The following is a 24393-nucleotide window of genomic DNA, read 5'->3' as shown; positions in this document are numbered from 1 at the left end:
TTTTTGAGACAGAGTCTCGCTCTGTTGCCCAGGCTAGAGTGCCGTGGTGTCAGCCTAGCTCACAGCAACCTCAAACTCCTGGGCTCAAGCGATCCTACTGCCTCAGCCTCCCAAGTAGCTGGGACTACAGGTATGCACCACCATGCCCGGCTAATTTTTTCTATATATATTTTTAGTTGGCCAGATAATTTCTTTCTATTTTTTTAGTAGAGACAGGGTCTTGCTCTTGCTCAGGCTGGTCTCGAACTCCTGACCTTGAGCGATCCACCTGCCTCGGCCTCCCAGAGTGCTAGGATTACAGGCGTGAGCCACAGTGCCCGGCCTGTGAAGTTTTTTTATAGATGTGATTAAAGTCTATATTCAGTCAAATACTAATCTAGATGTCTCTGTGAAGATATTTTATAGAGGTGATTAAAGTCCATAATCAGTTGACCTTCCTTCCGTAAGGGAGATTATCCCAGACAATCTGAGTTAGCCTTATTCAATCAGTTAAAAGGCTTTAAGAACAGAGCTGAGGCTTCCCTGAAGAGGGAATTCTCCCTGTGGACAGCAGCTTCAGCCTATGCTCAAGAGTTCCAGCCTGCCTGTCAGACAGCCTGCCTTATACATTTTGGAGTTGCCTAGCCAGTCTCTACAATCACATAAACCAGTTCCTTGCAATACACTCTTAATATACATAACCTACTAGTCCTGCTTCTCTGGTCGCAGAGAAGATAAGTAGTCTTAATGAATGACTAACCCTGACTGATACAGTAGGCTAGTGCAAGGTGTCCTGGGGGTTGTATCAGAGGATAGAGAAAGTGCAGCGTATTCCTTGTCTTAAAACATACACCTTACCATTTTAAATTTCATTACTGAGTAACCATTCACTTCTTGTGAGATCCTACCAAAATGCAGATATTTCTAGAAGGGATAACAGCGTAAACTATTTGTATTAAAGTCTTTACCATTACAGGTCCCCTACTCTTGCTTGAGGCGGAAAGAAAGTGGTACCCACAAAGGAGAGCTCTAAAGACCACTGGAAGAGTAGGTAGCAAATAGAAGTGTTGCTACCTCCTAGCTTGGCCAAGGGCCAATCCTTTCAGAACTAGTATTTCTCCACACAAATTTTCTTGGATTTCCGTTGAATGATACGCTTGCTTTCTCACAGATGGCCAAGACCTTACAGGAATGTATACCCCATAGCATTTCATTATCAAAATGAAATCTATCAAGGAGCTCCAAAACACTCATCATTCTTTGTAATATCTACAAATTCAAGCAAACAGAATTTCAAAAAGACTAGAGAATCAGAGAATGCATAGATTAAACTATTTGAAATGGCTAGTTTTATTTTTTCTATACTAATAAACGTGGGTACAGATGTAGCAGAAAAAGGCTAGCCTACGTACGGAGGACTTAGTGATATCTTCAGCAAATTTTAGTCTGTCGAAAGCACGGTGTATATTTTAAATTGGTGACCAATTTGATCAATTTCTCAAAATGTCATGAGTTCATCAAAGATCCAGTTTTTCAAGATGTTTTTGTAGTTGTTTTGCTGTGTTGTTTCTATGAATCAACCGTCTATGGTTAAGAGACTGATGGACCTGTCCTGAGTTTGGAGAATTGAGCAAATTGGAATGAAATCACAGGTATTGCTATAGACATGAAAAAATATTATATAATGTATTTATTCTTATGTTCATCTAGGATGCAATTTAAATATCTTAAGACAGATTTACTACCGGGCTTATTTTGTTGTCCTTGGTAAACGTCACCTTAAAGTAGCTCCACTTCTGTTTTCCTCAAGGGAGCAGAGATGCTCATGAGCAGGTGTAGACAGAAGCACATTGTCAAGTTAAAGTAAAGATATGGAAAATTTCTACCGAGAGAGAGAGAAATATTTTAAACTGTCCAGAATACTAAACATAAATAGGATTTGTAAGTCAGAAAAATACTTTTCTGGACATAGTGTCTTATTTCATAGATTAATAGCTAATTACAGACATAAATTTACAGCTTCTTGAAATTATTTTTATTAGAAGTTAGTGCTGAGTCTTTTTTTTGGACATTAGTCTAAAACGAAAATGAGAACTTTGCCAATGATTTCCTAGGCTGGTTGTGGAATTTCATGCAAAAGGAAAAAGGAAGGAAGGAAGGGAGGAAGGGAGGGAGGGGGGAACACCAGGAGAGCAACATATGAGAACTGCCTTACTCATTTCAGACTACGACTACATGAATAATCTTCTGGTTTCACAGTAAAGCTCCCATTAGTTATACTGTGAAATTTTAATTTGTCAATAGCCCAATGCCTCTGATCCTATGGTGTCCAGAGGAAACTGTTCTAGCATTATTTCCATGGAAGCATTTCATAAGCCTATGACAATCCAAGGTAATAAGTATCAATAATGACTGCAAAGTCCTTTTGCCAAATGCTTACTTAACAAACAATATGTACATCAACAGAAAAAGAATGGCTTTAAAAATATTGAAAACTGAAGGACAATATATTTACATCCTCTGAAATCTACTCAAGTTTTCGTGAAAAGATTAAATTAATATATGTCAGGTACTTAGTGCCTTATATAACATACTCAATAAAAGTTAACTATTATAATCTTAAACATATCTGGTAATCTAACAATTAAACTTTATTAGTTATTTTGACATAGGGCAAGTCATTTAACCTTTTCAAACCTCAGTTTCCTCATTTTTTAAATGAGGCTTCTCTACCTATATATTATGATTTACATGTCTCAAGATAGATGAAACCATTTTCGTGTTATTTTTATACAAATATGAATGATCAGTATAATAGACACGGGGCTTGATCTTTAGGCATTTTAGAAATTTGGACATTGATAATAATGAATCATACATAATATATATAATCCCAAACATAATCCTGTCATGTATGGACAGATTCTTCTAGAAGAAAGTTCTTCTCAGTGATCATGCCTAAATTTATGCCAGTCTGACTGTAGACAGACTCATGGAGTTATGAAGATTTCTTCAAAAACATCACAGAGCAAATCAAATAAGAAGGAATTTAAGCAACCTTATAAATGTTTCTTACTGAAAAACAATGGTAAAACCAATAGTCCAGTGCCCCAGTGAAAATGTCATATAACCATGAATCAGTATTTGGGGAGCAGAGAGAGAAGTGAGGTTTGGGCTGAGAGTACAGAAGGCCTCTGAATGTCAGAAATTATGGACTTAAGCCAAGTGAAGTTTCTTGTATCTGAATTCTATGCTCATTGCTATTCTTCTGATTGTTCCCATCACTAAACAGGGACATTCAAACCCATAATCCTTACTGACAGTACCAGAAACTTCGATATTTACCCATCTGTTGTGTATTGCTGTATATCTCAATTGTCTCAGTCTCATATCTCTAGCAAAGTTTTCGATAGGCAAAGGCTTGGGGCAGTCTAAGGGTCTGGTATGTATTAAGAGTGGCTTTTTCTTGTATTGTATATTAGGTTTCAAAGCCAATTGTTTTAGTCAATCTTTACAAAGACCATGCAAAAGAAACTGAAACCCAGAAAGTTTAAATAGGTTAACTTGTCCAAAATTACTTGGTTGGGCTTTCATAAATATTTACTGAATTGAATCTTTATATCATCTGTTAAGGATCTATGATTTGTGATCATTGAGCTTGCAAATAAATACAAAATAAGAATTACAGCAATTTACCTTTGTAAAGCACGTCCTCCTCTTTTATATAGTACTTTGCATTGTATAAAACACCTTAACCTACGTGATTGTGTTGAATGATTGATAGATTTTAGAGGGGGAAATATGCCAAGTGTAAGAAATGATGCTTCTGTATTATATATTGGAAAACATAAGGACAGTTAAGCAGGATTTAGATTAATTCATGGACAGCACAGTCATAACATTGAGATAGATCCACAAAAGAAAATCATTTTAAAAGGGAAGCAAAAGAAGAGGCTTTGCAGTTTCCTTAAGCTAGAATGTCCTTCTATTACTTCTTTCATCTCAAAGTAGTCTATTTTTTTCTCAAAGCTCAGCCCAAAGCTTCTCTCTTTATAAAGCTATCATTAATCCCTCTGTGTTTGCAATGAATTGCCTCTTTCTGTGTTCTTATACTTCTTTATATCTAGCTCTAGCTTAATATTTATTTTCTTCTCCTTTGTAAAGAATTATTTATTTTATAAAGCTTCCTGAAGGCAGAGGCTGGCCTGTCATTGTTACCTCCCATTACACACCCAGCACAGGGCTCTGCAGAGCAAGGAATTCCATAAACATGTCCAGAATTTACAGAATTGAACTGTTTGGAAGAAACAACAAGTTAGAGAATGTACAATGGACAGAAACCACTAAATACCCCCACAAGATATCCCCAAGGGTCACCTTCTGCCAGACTCTCCATGAGGTTACTTTGATATGATAAACGATGGCAAAGACAGTGGAAAGAAGAAGCCAGGTGGCAGAAAAGATAATTGAGGGGCAATAATAAAAATGAAAGCAAAAGTGGAGAGAGCAGAAATTTAGGAGAGCAGCCAGGAAGAAGGATTCTTCACTCCACAGTTAGATATTAAGGGCCCACGATGTATCAGACACTTCCACAGTTAGATATTAAGGGCCCACGATGTATCAGACACTATACTAATTATAGGGGATGCGACAGAGAACAAGGCTCTGTTCCTGCCCTCAAGGAGCTTACAGTCTGGTATGAGAGGCAGACTAGTAACTGATAATTACAAAATGAAGTAGTAAGTGCATTGCTAAGGCAAACTGCCTACTACAATAGGGCAGTGCCATGCTAAGAAAACTTGCTTTTAAATTGCCTTAAAAACATAGTTTCAGTGAGGAAAAGGAGTTAGGGGCTAGATTTCTAGTCTTGTGATAGCAAAGCCCTTTAACTGTAGGAATTTCAACATTAAAGTTCAATGACTTAATAGCTTTAAGAATATAGATGCAAAACCAAAAACATCATTGAGCAAATCCTGCATTTGACAACATCCAGATTTCCCTTAAGAAAAAATGGTCTTTACTCTCCTAGCACCACCAGAATAAAGATTACATAATCTCACAGATACTTAAATTTCTTCCATAAAACATGTAACACAGTCACGGTTATTGGTACTTATTTAATGTTTTTCTCCCTGCCTTGGTCATTAGCTCCAAGAGGTCAGGAAATGTCTTACACATCTTGTATCTCTAGCTCAGCAACTTCACACATAGTAAGTGCTCAGTACGTAAGCTAAATTATTAACACTTATTACTTTTATCACTCAATGTCATGTAAATAAAGTTTCTGTATGGTCTACAACAGCTTTTCCCCCGTTTGTGGTGCTCGTTCCAGGATGCGGTGTGAGTACTGCACAAGATCAAGTTATAACTGCGAAGTCTGCATAATGCACGAGACCAGCCCGTTGTGCCCAGCACAAGGAAGCTGTAGGTAGAGGCCGAGATCCAGCCTGCTCTCCCCTCTTTAAACCACCATGCAAAGCTACATTCATTGGAAGGAAACAGCGCTGATTCCCAATTCACAGTCACTCTGATAATGCAACGTGTTGGTGTCTCTAATTGAACACGCTGAATGGAAATATCGTGTGATGTAAAAAATGCAGTGGGAGTAAGCAGGAATTATGAAAGTAAGGCTTCACCTAACGATGCTTTGTTTTCTTGATCTGGAGTGTGGTGATCCGCTGGATGCTTTTGAGGAAAGGGATTATATGTATAATCTGACAGCCATAAAAATTGATTTAGGACCCAGCATTTCCATTTCCCACGAAGGAATTTCTCTCACTTGCTAAGCCTCCATGAGAGCCAACACAATGAGCCTATTCCAATATGTTATTAATAAAATGAACTTTTATTTATTTGCGCAGTTTTTATTTTGTTAACTTTTTTTTGCTTTCAGAAATAGTTATATTGGTTTTAGACATGTCTAGTGTGATTGTTAAAACACTGAGCTCTTATAATTTCAGAGCAAATGCCACTGCATCCATGAGTGATTGTTTTAATTCTGTGTTATTTAGAATACATTTCATTTACTTTAAAACCATAGTTGGGAAATTGTTTTGATTTTAAATACCTGGCTTGGAGCCTGAATCTCGTAAGCATTTAGTTATTAGGTGACATCAGTAACAGCAGGGAAGGCCAGATAGTTCATGTTTATTGAGCACTTACTATATGCCAGGCACCGTGCTAAGTATACCATTATCTTATTATTCCTCAGAACAAAGAAGTGAAATAACTTGATTAAATTGGAACTTAAACCTCAGACCAGTTTGAATCCAAGTAAAATATCCTTAAAGCCATGAACTTTCCCATGTTAGACATTTCAATTCTGAAAACCTGATTCTAAATATCCAAAACTCAATGATCCCAGAAACTTTCTCTTGAGAAGGGGCATTTGGCCCTTTCTTAGGAGGGCATAAAGTGGTGTAAAATCTACTGTTGCTACTCCTAAAAGAGCCTCAATTCTCCCTAAACAGACAAGAAAATGTACAAAATGGTACTGATCTACCTCCCCTGCCAGTCTAAATGGAAACTTCCTGGCTGTGGTTTTAATTGGAAATGGAACCCTTCCCTTGCTGTCCAAATTTATTACAGTTGCACGTCACCCTCAGGTTTTCATCTAGGAGACAAGTCATTCCAGTGATGGATGAGGCAATATTTATATATCATCTTGCAAAGTAAGCAAGGAGACTTCTAGTTTAAAAGCACCACAAGGCTATTGTTACAGTCTAGCAATGAAGACAATGAATTTGGAAAAAATTACATATGGCTAAGTATTAAAAATAATTTGTAAAATAGTGGTTTTTCTCTAAGTTATGTAGGTCAGAGTATACCTCTCACTTCAGGTGGCCAGACATAAGGTACCACTCTTAAAATTTGTTGCCACCGGTCAAAGAAGTTTGCTTAGAGTTTGGCTCAATGTTTATTTCTCTAAATTCTGTCCTTCTTTCTGCTGACTCACCATTTTGAATATTTATTAGTGATGATTATACAACTTCCAAGTGATTTACTGTTAAATAATTAAAACAAAGATGAGAGATTAAGAGCCATGGTACATATAGTTTTATCAAAAATCCTGAGGTAATTATGGTTACTATGATAGATCATAAAATCTAACTATACATGTCCTGACAGCTAAGTAAATAAGAGAAACATGATATTTTAAGTAAACTTAATTATAATAAGAGGAAACATATCAGTAAACAAAATAAAACAAAACTTATTGAGGAGAATCCTATAATCCATTGGTAGGAATTCAAAGTGGTGCAACCACATTTGATGAAAATGTCCATTCTCTACAATACAACAGATTGGCTTTGGGGTGCATACCTTGGGAAAAACAAAACAAAACAAACATCTTGCTCATACACAGCAAGAGATTGATACAATGATCTTTCTTGTAGAGTGGCTGGTAATTGCCAAAAACTAAAAAGAAAAAAAAAAAAGAAACTTTCTAAATTTCCACTGATGAAAAATGTATTTATACAATGAAATACGTATAGATATAGATATAGATATAAAATGTTGAATGACAATGAAAGTTATGGAATAGTTTTTACAGGATGGCCATACTTAAAAAACCCTAAATCAAAACTATATATTATTTTTGAACACATAAGCTTGGTACAAGAAATATAAAAACATGGATTAGAAGGAAATACCCCCAATTCAAGACACTGGTTTCCTCTGGGAGAAGGCAGTAAGGAATGGCTCAGGAGACAGGGCAAAGATAATTTCAACTCTGTCAGTAATGTCTATTTATTTTTTTAAAATCCTAACAAAAACAATACAATGACCACTGTTAATTCTAAGTGGTGGTTGGACATGTATTTATTATTGCTTATCTACTTTAAAAACAGTCTTTAAAAATAAATATTTAATGATTTTCTTCAAGATTAAGGACTTTTAAGATGAAGGGCCTCCGGCACAGACAATACACCCAAAGACCCTATGTGTATTAGAGCAATAATCTTTGATATGAAAGTCACAGTCAAATTAACATATTTTTGTTTTAACAGTTCATTCATTCATTCAACCAATATTCACTGGGCATACAAGACACAGTTCCTGCCCTTTGGAGTTTGTATTCTGAAGGGGAAAAGAGATATGAATAAGTGAGCAAATATATAATAAATGTCAGACATTCATAACTGGTCTGATAGGAGGTGGGGGTAAGGCAGAACCACTGACTTCTCTTCTGTTTGGTCAGTGCTTATGCTGTTCCAGTTGTTAAATATTTTTGTAATTATCCCTGTAATAAGTACAATGAAGAAAACTCAAGCAGGCTCAGGGGATGGGTAAATGATGTAGAGGAGGTGTATTTTAGACAGGGCGGTCAGATAGGCCCCTTTGAGAAGGGTTTTTTTTTTTTTTTTTTTTTTTTTTTTTTTAGCAGAGACCTGAATAAAATGTGGGAACAAACTATGGGAAGATACTGAGAATGCGGATCCAAGCAGAGAGGCAAGAATAAACCGAGGTTTACGAGGAACATAAAGAGGGTGCAGCTACAGAGGACTGAGCAAGGTGGGAGCAGTGACGGCAGAGGTGGGAGAGATATTCAGTGACCGGATTGTATAGAAACTCCCAAACGATAGTAAGAATTGGATACAATTTTGAATGGACACAAAGGGTTGTAAGAGAAAACTGATGAAGGAAAGGACCTGGTTGATTCAGATCTTTAAAACTATATACATATATAAAAATTATATTATGCATAATATTTATATATTTTTCATTTTATACATATTATATAAGATATTAAAATATAAAATATATGTGAGTTTGATCAATAGGACAAAAGTGGGGAGCAAGGAGATCAACTGGGAGACACTGCAGGAGTCTAGCATAGAGACAAAGCTGGTTGGAACCCGGTTATTAGCAGTGGATAAGGTGAAAAGTGGTCGGATATGCAATATATTTGGAAGGTTTTGCTAACAGGACTTGATGGTATGTATTGTCAGGGATATAAAAGAGTTAAGGAAGTTTATCAGATTTGTTGTCTTGAGTGGCTAGATGAATATAAGTTGCCATTTACAGATATGGGAAAGACTAGAGGCAGAATAAATTTGAGGAGAAGAAATCAAGAGTTCTATAATAAACACGTTAAGTTTAAAATGCCTACTAGACATCCAAGTAGAGACAGCATGTAGGCAGTTGGCTATATGATAACAGTTGTTATTGATACTGTAAAAAACCAAAAACAAAACAAAAGCACCACGCTGACTACTTTTCTCAACACCTCACCCACAAGAATATGATTTTGTTAACTAGCCAACAGTTGCTGACTTATTATTCTGGTTTTAGATGGTGAATGCAATATGTACTCTGCTCTCTATGATTTTTAACAGCTTATTTCCATTTATATGAACACGTTAATGGAAAAGAAAGCAAGAATGGAAACAAACACTGCTGATTGGTTATCTTATCCCTGAATGAAGACACTCATCACGTAATGTGTATTTCCAACATTATGCACACTCTGTTTACAGAATCCAATTTTCTAAGGTTATTTCAGATAAAAGGCTTTTTTAAATAACAAAATCATAGTATTCATAGCTCATAGTCCAAATCATAAATGTGATTTTTAAAAAGCTTTTCACTATGATTTTATTCCACATGCTACAAATAAAATTAGGGCGGGAATAGAACAGTTTCAGAGTGGAACATGAGTGTCAGAGTGCCTGGGTTTATATCCTGTTCCCAATTTAGTTGGAACAATTATTTAACCTCATGCCTTAATCACCTCATCTGGTGAATAAGGATAAGATAGGATTGAGGATTTCAAGAACAAACACAGTCGAAGCATTTAGTACAGTACATGGCACCACATAAGTTCTTTATCAATATGAGCTCCAAATGTTTTCTGTAAAAATATAATGCAAGTTTAATTCAACAAGCATGCATTAAGTACTACTATATGCATCACATTGTGCTATGCACTATAAAAGCACTGACCCTGTGATGGCTAAATAGAACATAATTTGGAGCCAGATAATTCTCTCACATTGATGAGAATGCTCTTTAACATCTCAGATAAGATTAGTCTTTCTAAACTTTGAAATAAAAACCTGTATGGAGTGGTCCAGGCATCAATCACCAACCTCAGATGAGCATATTGGCCACCAGCTCATTTTCTCTGTGTCATGCATATATCCTCTTCTGCAACTTGTGCAGAGTGCATGCATTGAATTCTCTTCTCTCTTGAGAGAGCGTGTGGATGGTCCACTATATGAATGACTTCAATCCACCCTGACCTACAAGGAAATCCATAGTTTTTGAATGTCACTTTCAAAAAGATTGTGGTCCTCTGGTATAACCTTCACATGACCTACAAATCTCAGCTCTCCATGTCTGGAAGTCAATTTATAGTTTTACACATCCCACACTCATGTCTTCTAGCACCTAGGCACACACTAAAATATCTTTTTTTTTTTTTTGAAATATAGGATGCTTTTTCTAGAACAGTCTTCTAACCTCTAGGCAGGTTTCATATTCCTCACACTTGTCCAATCTTTTCTATCAATACATGAATTCTTCCTTAAAACAGATTACTACAGAGGAACCATGACAACACTGCTGAAACACAAGATTCATTTTTAGACCATGGTTAGAAGTTGTTTGAAAGTGTATTTGATTTCTTCATTTTTATCACTCCCAAAAAGAAAAGGGAGCAATAGGAAAGAAACAAAAACTTACAGGTGATGTTGAAAAATCATTGTGCAGATGTGACCCCATGATAATGTCAGCAGCTGGACCTCTCAATGGACATCAACTCTCTGGAACAAAAGAACTATTTCTTTGTACTAGAGCAATACTCAGTTCAATTCTTCATTTAATATTTTAGAAGTCAGCTCCAAAGTAGGTCAGAGAGTGAAAACCAATTCTGGTTTCTTCTTCAGCTCACATCTTTAATTTTCATGGAACAGATACTATGTGAATCTCTCTATTCCCAGCAAAATGAGAAGAAATTTACAACTTGCCAATCTCAGTAAGTTTCTTGGAAATATTATGCTGTGGAACAACTTTCATCATTTTCCCCTTTTGTAGGAAAAGAAACTCTAAAATTTAAAAATGGCACGTGAAAAACCATCCTACCTATTGGTCTGGTGAACTAAAGACAAAGCAGATTTCACACCAGCAGCTTAATACAAGGCAAATGTTGCAGGATGCAACTATTTCCTAAAGGATTGATGCTAAGTGAAAAATGATGCTTTGCTTAAGGGTAAATGACAACTTCACAAAGTGCTTACAATAGGAACAAAAGAGAGAAGCGGGCACTCAGATGAATCTTTCCCTAGCCTTAAGTTTATGTCTTTGCTACCAAAGACCAGTGCAGAAATTCATAACATTTCCACAAAATGAAGGGTGTGGAAAAGTCTCTGAAAGGAGATCTATTCTTTTGGCAAAAAGGATATTCATATTTTGAACCAATTGAACTAACAAAAAAATGGAGTTTATATAAAAGGCCAAAATATTTTATATATTTTTATATATATCTTTATATATATATACTTATATATTTATATTATATATATATTTTTAATTGGTGGCCAGTAGAAAAGTTAGAAAGCGGGCAAAAAATACAAAGGAGTTAAAACTACTGCAGTGAGAAATACATTTAAATAGCCAAGAAGCATATTAAAAACCTAACCTTCTCCATAAATGAATAAATCTTTAAAAAATAAAATGTCATATCATCTTCAAATATGTTGCTATATCAATGTCAAATTTTAAAAATTATAATCTTAGCAGAACAGGTGAGGAATAGGACAATTTTATCATTATCCTTTTTGGTAAACTCCATACCCTCATTTATCTGCTAAGGCCCTATATTAGAAGAAAATTTATGAATATAATGTCCAGTATTGAAGAGGATCCAATTTCTAGCATATTTTCATAACATGCTGGTGGAAGTGTAAATTGTTAACTATCTTTCTGGTGGACAATTTGACAACACTGGTCAAGAGCCTTAAAGTGCAAAAACCAAACAACCTAAATGTCTAGAAATGGAAGACTGGTTGAAGAAACACCTACATAGTAGAATACTATACAACAGTTTATCTCAAAAACATAATGTTGAATTTTAAAAAGGACACTATATGATGATATGTACAGTATTTTTCCATTTATCCAAGTTTCAAAACAATGCTACATATGATTTGTGGATCAGAATAGTAAGTACTTTTCAATTATCTGTTAAATAACAGAAAGAGAAAGGAATATAAAGGAAAAAATATCAGAAGTCATTGCACATAGAAAGTATAAGAACTATTTTGTGAAGGTTTTGTTTTTTTTGTGTGTGTGTGTAAGTGTGTGTTCACTGAGTTCCAACATAAAATCTATTTCTCACCGTGGATCAATTTAAAGCAAGTTTTAAAGCCACAGGCATAGTTTACAAGGTGTAATTTGCTCATCTTCAGCTTAATGCTCCAAAGAGGTCTCCTGACTTTGCTCTCCACCATGAGGCCAAAGCTGTCTCCTTTTGCCTCCAAAAACACTCTCATGTACAGACAAAACAGAGCATGGCCAGAGAAAGGGACCTGCCTAAGGCTCAGGGCACCTCTTTCCCTATGAGTGCCATAGAGGATGTCCATTCCATTCAGTGGTAATTCCATCCTTGAGCAACGGGAATATAGCCCTCCCCTTTAGCCTCAACAAAATATGATACAATGGGCTCAACATCCTAAAAACATATTCATCTAATATGGGAGGTTTGGTACATGGGAGAAGAAGATTCTGTTTAGATAAAGAAGACTATGTGGATATATGCTCAACACAGCCTTATAACCAATAGAAAAAAGAATGGAAAGAACACCAAGATGTCAAGAAGGGAAGATAATTAAATACAATATTGTACATCCATAGTATAAAATATGTATTGCTATTAAAATCATATTTTTGAAGAATATATGACAAAAATAAATGTGGAAAACATGGTAGCAAACTCAACAATGGATGAAAAACCATATGTAAATGACTCAGTAGGTTTTGCCTCTACCATCTCTCTTTTGAGAAGATCATCAGAAAGAAGCTCCCGAGTGCAGTAGCTAAATTTTTCTAATTGTTTATTAATTTTCAGAGGAAAAAACAAGTGTTAGGTTTGTGATAAAAATCTCTCAAGAAATAGAAAACATTCTGGTAATCAAATACAGTCACGTGTCACTTAACAACGGGGGTAAGGTCTGAGAAATGTGTTAGGCAATTTCATTCTTGTGTGAGCATCACAGAATGTTCTTACACAAACCCAGATGGCATAGCCTACTACACACCTGGACTATGCATACAGCCTATAGCTCCTGGGCTACAAACCTGCACAGCATGTTGCCGTACTGAATACTGTATGCAACTGCAGCACAATGGTAAGCATTAGTGTATTTAAACATATCTAAACATAGAAGAGGCACAGTAAAAATATGGTATTATAATCTTATGACACCACCATGGTAGAACTGGTCAATTCTTGACTGAAATTGTTGCTATGCAGTACGTGACTGTAGTATATTCAATCAATTGATGAATTAATCAACTAAAAACCACGTTATTATTTATTTGTTGTCTAGGAATATGTTAAATGCTATGAGATATAAAAACTGTATGATGTACAGTCTCTGGTGAACTCCTATTAGCATCAGCAAGTGTGGTGGCTCTCTCACTTAGAGAGTAGTGATCCAGTTAATGAGTCAGAATATAGTAAGCGTATGAACTAGAGACCTTGAAGGATAGGTGGAATAAGAGTACATGGAAAGAAGCACACACTATGCCAAAAAAAAGGAATATCTTCTGCTTGTCCTGGTAGACAGGAGGTGAGGGGCTTCTTGTGTGATGACACTAGTCTTCAAAATCAGAGGATCAGGATACCAGCCTAACACCCATACTAAAGAACAAAAACAAAAAAGGCAGAGCAAGCCCTGCAAAAGTCTGGAGAATATGCCCAATACACCCCAAAACTGTCCAGACAGACGGTGATATTTGAGGACACCACTTCTCACACTTTTCAAGTGATGTTCCTCTAAACTATAGAGCAGATGAAGTTATCTCTTGGAGGACTGAAGGAGGTAATTGAAAGTAGCCCATCACAAGGCAGTCATTATTTTGAAGTCAAATATTTCACCTCTAAAAATCTTGCATTTTTGCCTTCAGTTAAATGTTTCCTCTAATCATTATGTAAAACAGGAGCTCCAAGTAGATGACCCATATTCATCTTACTCAGCATATTCCAGCACCTCCTAAATTAATAAATATAGATATGCATATATGAAATATGTATATATAGAAAGTTCATCAGGTTCTATGGCTTTTTGTTCCTCTTCCATCCTGCCAGATATAAAAAGTCATTCTACTATTAACCAGGCCACCAGGCTGTCATTAAAATGCTGTGCATTCATCTGCTCCACCCAGCCTTTTTCTCTCTCCTTTTTTGACACTGTTTAACATTAAGCACTTGTCTACCAGACAGTATTGTCCAAGTGGCCCTTTGACAAGCTGCAAAATAATGTTTTACCTTTAAATGCTAAGTGCTAGTCTTACTTCTCTGTTCTCCCACTCCCTGGATGCCCACTACTTCATATTAATTTTGCTCAGGACTCTTCTTTACTTTCTTTGGCAGCAGCAACCATGTAGTATTTAACTTCGATTCCCACCACCACCAGTAGGTTTTGTATGTGCTGAAAGCTCTATTCACTTCACTCTTCACACAGTAGGTCTGTAGTAATATTTGGGAAGCATTAGAGCAACAAAGACAAGAACACTTATACACACAGGGAATAGTGGAAACAATGAATGACATGAGGTGGTTTTAGGTTTGTTAGCCCCGCCATAATCTTCATCAGCTCCTTCCCAAGGCCTCCCCCATAAGCCGTGCATGCTATGCCAACGAAGCTTCAACTCAAATCCAGTAGCCCCCTTCCAATCAGATTGCTAGCCTTAAATCCCCTGGAGATGCCACAGGGTCCTGATAGGAAGTATTGGGAAATAAGGTTGCATGCACCCAAATTTAAAAAACAGGTAAAGTACTTTAGACTTGATGCAATAGATAACAAGGAAATATTGTAGGCTCCTCAACAAAAAAAATACTTGATATAATGACAGAATCAGAAAAACTGATTTCTTAGAATTTAACTCATTACAAATATGACTTAAACTTTCCTAAGAAACACATCTAAATAATGAATAACAATGAAGTGTTAATGAAAGAACTGAAGATTTTTTTAGAAAATTCCATTCTAGCATCATTAAGGGATAAATCAGCTCAAATGAAAGATGTTATTAAAACTTCACTCATTTGTTGAATTTTGTTTCATGTGAACAGAGTGTATTTTTAAGATTAGTTGATCATTATATAAGTCAACGTCATTTCTAGTTTTTGGAAAATTGATATTAATTCCATGTCATTGAAAATGTAACTGAGTTTATTAAATTAATTTCTCAAAAGCCACCTGATAGCCACCACATGGCAACCTGATCTGATGTCAAACCAGAAATTTAAGTTATGGATAGCCCTGAGACTCTGCATTACCACTCACTCATCCCAGGGGGTTCCTTTGGAATCATAAAACAAGGCGGCTTTCTGCTATTTTTGTAAATTACATTTGAACGTGATGAAATAGCTCTATCCACAATGCTTACAATCATTAAAATTCTTTTCTTAATAGGAGCCTATCTAGAAATAGCACAATATGGATGATCATTAGTAGACCTGTTAAGGTACTTGAATAAATGCCTATCGAGAGCACAGGCATACATTAGTAAATTTCCTAAAGAAAATCCATTTTCATTTCAAATTCTGACATTTTATTTAGAGAAATTATACCCTTTCTTTTAATTATTTCAGTAAACCTAATGAAGGTATTACTAACTATACCTCAGAGTACTTTATTTTCTCCAATTTTTTAGTAATATGAGTCTACTTGTAATTAAAGGCATGCTGCATTAATGATGCTGAAAGTCTCCAAGGGAAACATTTAATGTCCACCTCATAATATTATGCCAAAATTACATGCACGGAAGACTTTTTAATAATCTTTGTTTTCTAATTTAGTTTTGATTGGCTCTGAAATCCATAGCAGCACTCAAGGGCTTCCATTTCTATAGTCATCAGCACTTCTGTGCCATAAATTGTACAAACACACATGACTTCTTCCGTCTGTAGGCTTCTTTTCAAAGCTTCTGTTTAGCTTATCCAGAAAATGAGCTGCAGGCTAGAGATAATTGCAGATAATTTTGCCATTTTTAAGCCACTGGGGTGTTATGTGGAGATATGACAGCTAAGTTTGTCTAAACACAAAGAACAAGTCATAGCTTTGTGTTGTCACCTCAGCTTTACATGCAGGTTCAGATCATCCTATCTGCTCTTTATGTAAATTGAAACAAATTGCAGTCACGAGATGATCTGTGTTTCCTGACAAAGCTATGCTACCTGAAGCTTTTAATGTGGCTGAAAGGATAGGATCTACACAAATATGGTATGTTAACCCTCCTCTACCCCTCCAATTCTTCCCCCTCAACAAAAACAAGGATCTTTTTAAGCCACCATCAACTTTAAAAGAACATATTAAGTTAAAAAGAAAGTATATGGTTTTCAATATATACAACTCATACATACATATGCATGTTTATGGAAAACCAATGTTTGTAAATACTGGTACAATTAATATAGAACAATTTAAAATTATACTGAAGATTTATTAAGTATGTCATCCGGGTTAATAAGCAGAGATCTACTGTTTTCCCTAAAATTTCATTCTATATTAAAATAAATGCAATATTCATGGATAGTCACTGGTATATAATAATGAAGCAAATGCAAAAAGCAGCAATGAAGACTCTTAACCCAATGCCAATGAACTTCAACTTTATATTAAAGAAATTGGCTATGGAAATTGTAGGGTATTTCTCTTGCCAAATGTCCCCTCGGTGCTCAGAACTCTACAGTCACAGCTAATAAGGGTGTCGCTAGCTGAACAAGTGATTACTGAAACCATTTTGCAGCAAACATTTACATGCAGGGGCTAAGCAGTGGCTGTGCTTATGTGGCAGCTACCCTGATTTAATAGGCCATAACGACTCTGAGGGAGCAGGTATGGATGCGAGTGTCAAGGAGGGAAGAACACGTAAGTCATAACACAAATGACTTTATGGATCCCCATTAGACCTTGGGCTAAGGAGCACCTAAACAGGTCTGATATGACAGCATCCTGAGACAGTTTTACAGCCTTGTGTCAGGAACCCTTACGCTGAAGAGTTTTATGGAAAATCCAAAAGTGCAGAGAGGACGTGTTGCTATACTAGACCATTATCATTGACTTGGCATATGATATGCATACGAATAGTCCCAACGTGTGCATTTAAAGGATAGATTATTAAATCTGTTATACCAATCACATGCATATTAAGGAATACAAATTACGCATTGATAGGTAACATCTCACAAACCTTACACCCTCCCTTGGAAAACCATTGTGCTCAATGACAAGTTTAAATCCACCAAGGCTTCTGGAGGTCTGCATCATACTAAGATGCAGCCTTTTAAAAGACTGTCCTGTGGAGTTTCATGTGAACTTGCAAAGTATACATGCTATACATGTCTTGAGAAAGGTGAGGGATATGATTTTAATTCTTTTTTTCCCATTTGATCTCTGACATCATTTAGTCAGTGGACTGGTGGGGATGGACTTAAGGACTTTAGAGCATGTCCTTTTGAAAGGCAGGCATGGGAAGTTCTGTAATATGCCCTTTCTACTTGTGGAGGAGAGAAAGGGGCATGCGGAAGACACCAAGTAAACCCTTCAAAATGACGGACAGGAGCAGCACTGAACAAGCATTGTCTGGCCAGAGGCTGAGATCAGGGAAGGTGCACATACAAATCACACCTTGAACACGTTGTACAGGGACTATGTGAGGGGGAAAAGCACCGAGCGAAAAGTATTTGCTTTTTTACTAAGATCTTTAAATTGTTAAACAACTCCAGAAGAGGCATATTGTTACAAGTGTCATACAAAGCAATACATAGAGCCGAGTGTTCTTAATATGAAAAGCTGGCCCAGGACCCTGCTATAAGGAGTGGAAGATTGCACAACCTATCACCCAAACAGCAATTTCAGCCCGGATTTGCAATGAGATCTTAAATTTGACCTTTTCTGAGAAATTATTAAAAACCTTATATAAAGCCAACAAATGCCTCTGTTCCTCTACACATATATTATAGTTCTGCTAATGTTTGAATAAACTCCTTCTCTGGAAGTCTCTGGTTTCTAAAATGCAACATCTTTGCAAAGCACATACCTGTTTCCCAGAGAGACGGGTCCTCTCTTTGAAATATTTAGTCTTTCAGGGCACTTTAGTCATAGTGACACCTAATAGCCAAGCTCTTTTTCTCACTCTCCACAAAATCAGGTTTAGACTATAATTCAAACCAGTCCCCAAAGGCACTTCTGAAAAATGGCAAGCCCTTAGCTTTTAGGTGAAAACACTCTTTATTGCTCAAAATTGTTTTCCTGGTACAAAACTCTTTCTATAGTGCTAGGTCTAAGATGATCTTATGCTAATTTAACTCACTGGGGATTGTGAACAGATGTTCCTTTGATTAATAGTTTCACTATCCTGAAAATGCCAGGCCAGGTTCAAGATAATAAAGTCAGGTAAGAATACTATTAAAATCTGCCATACAATTATATCTGTTATGTGGAGAAAAATGAGGTCACGGGTCCTTGTATCAAATAAAGACCACCCATAATAAAAAAACAACATAAGCCAGCTAAACCCACTGTCTGAATTCTTTAGTACATTAATTTATACGTTTTAATCATCAGTCTCTTTAGTAATGCTTTATAGGTATATTGTCAGCTATGTCCTTCATGAAAATTCAATGTGTCACTCCAATGTTACCTTTTCACATAGTATTTAACTTTCCACCAGGAAAAGATTTATATACACCATGAGAACAATAAATTCTGTAACTCCGCTTATCGAAAGGATAGTATCTGAATTTGTATGTCCCAACTCATTACTTCTCAGCAAATATATTTTCAACCTTCCAATGGTCATCTTTACCCATAGAAAACTGCCACCCTTGAAATAAAGGGTTGCGTGAGTAGGCAAATAAGACTTTTCTTGCAAAAGTTCTCACAAGGCTTTTGGTCCCTCTCTCCTCTGCTTTTCTTCTGACTCATCTCCTAACCAGGCCTTCCAAATCATAGTGGCTTCCTGCTGAAGAAAATCATGAAATCTAATCCAGCCTTGAACTATGCAAGTTGGGACGGATCTTATACATGGGTTTTAAGAAACCTGTGTGTTTTTAAAGTTGGCTTGCCAACTGATTTTATCCTTAACATAACAGATACGTCCTAATCATATTCCCAGCCTCCACTCTGAAATTTAACCTTCACCTGGACTTTTTTCTTTTATAATATATGTAGTGCATAGTGCACCTGCCTCAATGGAACTTTGAAGTTGCAAGGAAGCAGAAGGTGAGTTTCAGTGCATCAATCAAGAGTGCAAATTGTAACTCCAGGTAGTGCCAGCCTCCACTGAGAATGCAGCTAGCCTGTTAACACCAATCTGCCACCTGCAGATTCCGCTCATTGCATAAATTAAGCCTTCTTACTCACCACACTTGTGTGCATATGCAATTAGACCCCATTTATATGAAATATTCTATTCAAAAAGGTGGCCTCACCATTGCACAGAATGTCTCAGGAGGGTCTCCACAGGTAATATCCGGAGGATCCAGTTTCACTTTGAGATATTTTGTCATGTCCGTGGACTCCGGCTGACAGGCCATGTAATCCCAAACTTTCCCTTCTTCTGTGTAAATCTGAGTCTTACACACATCATAATGTCCCCACACCAAAGGGGAGGGCTGCAGCACTGAGGAAACTGTAACCCAAAGGGCATGAATCGAGAGGAATCTTGACAAATACATCTCTAAATGCTTTGTAATCTTCGCAGAAGCTAAAGCAGTTTGCTTTGTGATCTGTTTCTATTTTACAGATACATATATATATGTCTATATGTAGGTAGGTCTGTATTTCAAAAACAAAAAACAGGATGGGACCTCAAAGCAGATTCCAAAACCAAATGCGAAGGGTTGGAATATTGTGCGCGTTCAGGTATATCGAGGACTTTGGTGGAAGCCTAACATACTTGGGTGTTAGGCGGTAACAACTGCTTGCAGCTCTTTCTTTGTCCTAGAACATATCTATTAAATAGACTCGGGTGTAGTTTGGTTTTTGTAAAAGATGTCCAGTTGCAGAGAATAATTTAGCGAAGTGATGGCTCTCCCATTGTACATCCGATAACCCTGAGTGATCCTCAATGTGCTCAGCTCACAGGGGCTGCTCGGGCACGCTGAGATATCAGTATCTGAAGCAAAAGGATGAGTGTCTGTAGCCCGGTGTGTGTTTCCCATCAATCATTCTTTTCTTCTGGCACCAACACCCTTTTAGAAACAATAAGAGTAAGAGTTATTGTCCCAGAATCAATGTATTACGAAATGTATGATATGTTGACATTTTGGAGGTTTGATGCAATATAAAGCAAATTGGTGTAATATGGATAACCTTTACTCAGCTGCTTTGCTAGAATGAGCAAACTACAGAAATCATTCATGTTGGGGAGAATTTCGATATGAAGGATTTAACTCTTCCATAACAAAGATAGATGCGTGTGTTCCAGGTGAATTACAGATTTTTGCTTCAAAAATTATATTTCCATCTTGACAAAACTGAGAGCAAGCAGCTAGATTTAAACATTTCTCATATATTGCAGTGCTAGAAAATCTTCCAAGAGAACAATGGGGGGAATGAGCGCTTTTATAACAATGACAAAGGAATGACAACTACTTGTATGGCTTTTGTCTCTTGGCAATGAGACCCTAAAAATCTCCAAATTCCTTGTATATTTCTTACCTTTTGTTAGCGGGAGTGAAAACTAGCATTGTTTGCGTGAGTCTGTCCCTGTGGGTTTGCTCATTATATTGGAAGAATTTAGCATCTTTTGTTTAGTAGCATTTAGTGATAAAGATAACTTGGCTCTCTGAAAAAAATATTCAAAAATAAATCCAAAGGAGCAAATTTTCCTTTCATAAGAATTTCCTATTTTCTTACATCTTTTTATAGCCATTACATCTGCATTTGTTGTTACTTTCTGTAACAGAAGAGAATTTGTCCCAAAGGCGAATATTATATGCTGCTTTAAAACTAAAAACTCTGTAGTAAAACGCACAATTTAAAATGCACATATAAAAATAGCTGAGGGTGAGTTAACAGGCCATGAAGCAGAATAATATGGCACTAATTCTAAGAGAAAATAAAAATTACTGTTTAAAAGTACTTTTGGTTAACTGATAACGCAGCCTACATAACCATGGGTATAAGTCACTAGTGAGTTTAACTGGCAACTTTTCTCTTTAGAGATTACTGTCCAAATCTAAACAAACTAAACAAACACTAATATTTGGAAACTAGGAGTCAAAAAAAAGTGCATTTGCTTAATTAGTTCATTCATATTCATAGTCGAAAAATTAACTATTTTTTAAACAATTCAAAAGGGACAAAAAAAAACCCATGGTTTTGGAAAATTCCATTATAGAGCCTTCAATTCATATTAAACACTTGAAATATGGAAGTTCACTATCTTCGAACATTCTTATGAAGGGAATTCATTATATTTAAATAATGTACCATCTTAAAATGAACTAAGCCACAGAGACTATGAAATGCCAACAGATGGTTGAATTGTGTTTCCATAGCAAAGTAATTTATAATAATTGCTTTATGGATGCAAGTGCAATTTTCATTATATTCAATTCATAAAATGTTATCATACAGCTGCAATTTGTGATATTTTCTATTAGGAAAAGTGTTGAATATTTGAGTTCCTATGAAGCAATAATTAGAAGTTTGTCTAAACATGTATAAACTACAGATTTGAATCTGCCTTTTCCTTGTAACCTAAAGACTATACTGTGCTAAGCACATTTTGAAATCTTAAGCTAAAAAGAAAAAAATCACAGAGAAGCATGTGTTGTGGCTACTACAGCCTTCTGCTTTTTTCGGATTCATTAGTAATTCTAAGTTGATATTTTCAGAAACATCCAAGAATTTGACAAGTAATAATCTGAAAAGGTGTTAAAATGACACAAGTCTACATTTCCTAGATGCATGTTTCAACTGTTTACTACTTTATTATGAGGAAATAAACACTTTTCAGGGTGAGGGAGGAAGTGGGCATTACAACTGCAGCAGTGTAAAATCTACTAGGTCAGAAATTATTAATTTTGATTTCTAGTTTCGTATATACAGCCGTTTATTTATCAAGAATGATATAATGTTTAAGCCCTGGAATGGACTGCTTTGAGTGTGAACTGAGTGAGTGGGATGAATTAATTTTTAATATTATTTTAAAAATATGACTGTAAGTATATATTTGAATCTCAGTAATCCTGAGATTAGTCTTCACTTTTCTTAGCCCAATAAATGATATTCCCCTTATCAACTTATTCCTGGGTCCTCTGTCCTCATTCACATTTTGCCTTACTGTAACCACAAAATAAAGGGTGACTATACACATTTGGATGTGAAACATTTGGAAGGTAAGGAAACGTGTGTGAACTCACTACCATCTCCTGACGCAACAGCAATCCCATTGTAACGAATTCTCATTAAAGTATACCAGAATTATAATGAGGGTCATTACACAGAATTATGGACCACACCATTGATCGAATTTAGAGAAGTGACAAGGAAAAATGCAGAGGAGTGCAAGACATTTGAATATTAGGTGGTTGCAGGATTGTGCAACAGACATTTTTGACAAGCAGCAGCCAATTATAGCTTAAATTTCTGGCACATAACCAGTTGTGATTAATAGTTTTCCATTACATTACAGACATATTATTAATGGATTAAAAATGTCAAGCTTTGGCAAGCACTAATATGGCATGGCTCAGTTAGTCTGCAGAATTTACGTTTAATGAGCTCCCATTGACACAGAAAAAAGATATTGACCACGGCATATTACAGATCAGGAGCAGGGGGACACGAAGCTGCTCTTTAACATAATTATTTGATTTCAGTCCCATTTTTATGTTTGTACCATCACTATGTATCCTTCATTTCAGGGTCTCTTTACTTGTCAGTGCCACATACACTTCAAAGAAAATCCTCTTAACTTCAAATTAGTAAGAAATTAAATCTATGAACTTCCATGACACACAATGGAAAAGAAGCCTCTGTGAAAATTAGGAATTTGCTATTAAAGTATAATGATAGAGTTTTCAAAGAAAATAAAACGATGGAAAAATAGAATATTATTTACACCTTAACCTGCATTACCTAATGCCAAGGGTTCCCATCTGGCTAAGCTTTCAACCAGGTTGAAATTATCAATAGCTTCTTAAAAGCTAGGTCATCACAGCAAATAGCTAGGCAAACCGATTAGGAGAAGGACAGTCAATGACATATTTGGGGACTTAATATACTAAACATATCCCTTCCAGCCCATAACTAAACTAATTGCCAAGTAATGTGGCCTTTGAATTTGTCTCAGGTGTCCATGTCACCTACGTAAGAGCAGCTTCGGAAGAGCTCTGGGCAGCCCCAGTTCTCGTTCTTTACTTTGCAAACCTTGGGAACTCACTGTAATCAAATAATGCCATCACTTCCACCTGGAAACGAAAGCACTGAGAAGTCCTCTTTGATAAAAATACCTCTTAATATGCTGTGAGTACTCCACAGACTTCTGCTATATAAATTTGTGGAGCCAACGAAAAAAGATAAAATTATGTCATGGCCCTCAAGTAAATAGGTATTATTGATCAGGACTAAGCTGGGCTATAAAATGGTTTTGCATACATAGAACATGTATATTTTCCAGGATTCTGTAGCTAATTCTCTTCTACTTTGGATTAACTTTGCAGAAGGCATTTCACAGGCCCTTTCTTTGCTCCAAAAAAAAAAAAAAATTCTCTCAAAATACAACATGGAAGTAAGTAATAGTGATTAAAATTATAAACAATTATATTCCAAAAACAATCGCCAATTTCAACAACTGAGAGGAAAATACTGCCAGTAAATCTCCTAATCTAGTTGGCTTTCAGCATTCATTTTATTATATAGTCTCACTAAGAGGTGGGAGTGGGATATTTATTTCATAAATATTAGGCTCTTCAGGGGTACCTGAAATAGACAGCTATTGACTCATTCATCATAGACATGAAGAATTTTATAAATATGCATGTTTCTGAATGGGAAGGAACAAAAGGAAAATTGACTACAATCATATACCATTGAGTGAAAAGTATAAAGAGATAAAGGTATAAAAATTCTATAACCTATCAGCAGGTTCTAACACAGTCATAATGAAATTTATTACATAAGATATTTTAACAAGTATTCAGTGTTCTTTGCACTGATTTGTTGTGAA

The 24393-nt window shown here is 36.0% G+C and overlaps 1 protein-coding gene across 12 annotated transcripts in view; it reads right to left on the bottom strand.

The window, feature by feature from the left end:
• NTNG1 (netrin G1) overlaps nt 1-24393 on the bottom strand; it is a 320109-nt gene that overhangs the window by 291738 nt on the left and 3978 nt on the right. For all 12 annotated transcript variants that reach the window (XM_045546662.1, XM_045546660.1, XM_045546669.1 and 9 more), the window contains exon 2: nt 19646-20407. In XM_045546662.1, the coding sequence (XP_045402618.1) occupies nt 19646-19891 (246 nt within the window). In that variant the 5' untranslated portion in view covers nt 19892-20407. The remainder of the gene's footprint in view (nt 1-19645; nt 20408-24393) is intronic.

Source organism: Lemur catta, chromosome 3, assembly GCF_020740605.2.
Source record: "Lemur catta isolate mLemCat1 chromosome 3, mLemCat1.pri, whole genome shotgun sequence".
Classification (NCBI taxonomy): domain Eukaryota; kingdom Metazoa; phylum Chordata; class Mammalia; order Primates; family Lemuridae; genus Lemur; species Lemur catta.
Note: the sequence above shows the minus strand (reverse complement) of the source record. Positions and strands in the feature narration are given on the sequence as shown.